Source organism: Cariama cristata, unplaced genomic scaffold, assembly GCF_000690535.1.
Source record: "Cariama cristata isolate BGI_N322 unplaced genomic scaffold, ASM69053v1 scaffold11099, whole genome shotgun sequence".
NCBI classification, from domain to species: Eukaryota; Metazoa; Chordata; class Aves; order Cariamiformes; family Cariamidae; genus Cariama; species Cariama cristata.
Genome location: NW_009637454.1, coordinates 71,477 through 72,827, shown reverse-complemented (window position 1 = coordinate 72,827; position 1,351 = coordinate 71,477). Strand labels below are relative to the sequence as shown.

The window sequence follows — 1,351 nt, the reverse complement described above, 5'->3', positions numbered from 1 at the left end:
GCAGCTTCCACCACTGCTTATTATCTTCCAACACCTGAGAGAGGGAGGAAAAAATAATTTGCTAGTGAGAATATCAGATTTCTGGCATACATAAACAGCACACAGTGGAAATAACCGAAACAGTAATATGGAGTTGTCAGAATAACATCACTGAGGCCAGGAGCTGGCAAGTGGGTCTGTTGCACTCATTTGCAATTCAGGACTGAAGCCTTTCCTGAAAAGCATCAGGACTTATCCTAATGGTGAACAGGAGAGCATCTCTGGGGGACGACAGATCTGGGATGCTGAAGAACTCACGGTTCCTACTTAATTTGCCTGTTTCTCTGTCCCCTTTTTTTTTTTTAGTGACTGATCTCTTTTTGCATTAAAAAAAAATAAATCAAGAGTGACTCCTGCCAAAGATGCCGGAGTGTTAGCATACAACTCAATCACATGTCACGTCATAACACATAACATAATCACATCATAACCATGATGTGCCAAGGAGATTGCCCGTTCCTATTGCTCTTGCCCCCTGCTCTTTTCTGCAGGCTTGTTTTTACCCAGAACTGTGACTTTTTAAATTTTTGGTTTTTTTTTTAAGTAATCTCCCCAGAATGGATGAACTTTGCTGGCAAGACCCACACACATTTCTCATTCTAGCTACATTTTGAACAGAGCATTGAGTTTTGAAGAGAAGTCTTTTTCTCAAGTCATAGATCTGTTACAGTTAGTGTATAGACCAAGTCACGTCCTACATTCTCCAGCTGCCAGCAGTGTTGTGGTAAGAGAAAGGCTACGAAAAAGGATGTTTTCATAGAAAATAATTCCTTGCGGGGGGAGGAGTGGTAATAATGAACACAGGCCCAGCACGTGGGTGAGCACTGTACTACAGCCACTTGTTCTCCTTCTTCCTCGTTGCTAACCAAGATGGGACTGCTGTGTTTCAGCTGAGCAAGTGACCCAGTGTGTACAAGTCGTCCTGCTCCGGCTCAGAGGTAAAGCTTTACATTTGAGCAAAGCTACGTGTCACTGCTCAGAAAACACACAGTTGGCACTTGCCAGTATCTCAAGGCCTCTCCCCTGTCCCTGGAGAGGGGAGGAGGGCACACCTTCTTCCCTGACCACGCTGACGTACCTCCAGGATTTCATCCTTAAGTACTGAGAGTTCGTTGGCATTTCGCGCGGTGAAATCGTAGCGGATTTTGGCATATCTCTTCGGCAGAGCCATTCCCTGTGCCTCGAAATTCCTGCAGGAGAAAAGAAATTTGGAGTTTTAATGGAGGCCCATCTAATAACCAGGGCAATATAGGTTGGCTGGCAAACGAGGAGTGTTGATGACTGGGTACCAGTGCTGGCAGAGCCAGCTGTG

The 1,351-nt window shown here is 45.2% G+C and overlaps 1 protein-coding gene across 1 annotated transcript in view; it reads right to left on the bottom strand.

The window, feature by feature from the left end:
* The window catches only part of EPS8L2 (EPS8-like 2), a 43,301-nt gene that overhangs the window by 7,180 nt on the left and 34,770 nt on the right, over nucleotides 1-1,351 (bottom strand). The window contains exons 14-15 of the mRNA XM_009708338.1: nucleotides 1,118-1,229; nucleotides 3-34 (exon numbers count right to left, since the gene is read on the bottom strand). Coding sequence (XP_009706640.1) covers nucleotides 3-34; nucleotides 1,118-1,229 — 144 coding nt within the window. The remainder of the gene's footprint in view (nucleotides 1-2; nucleotides 35-1,117; nucleotides 1,230-1,351) is intronic.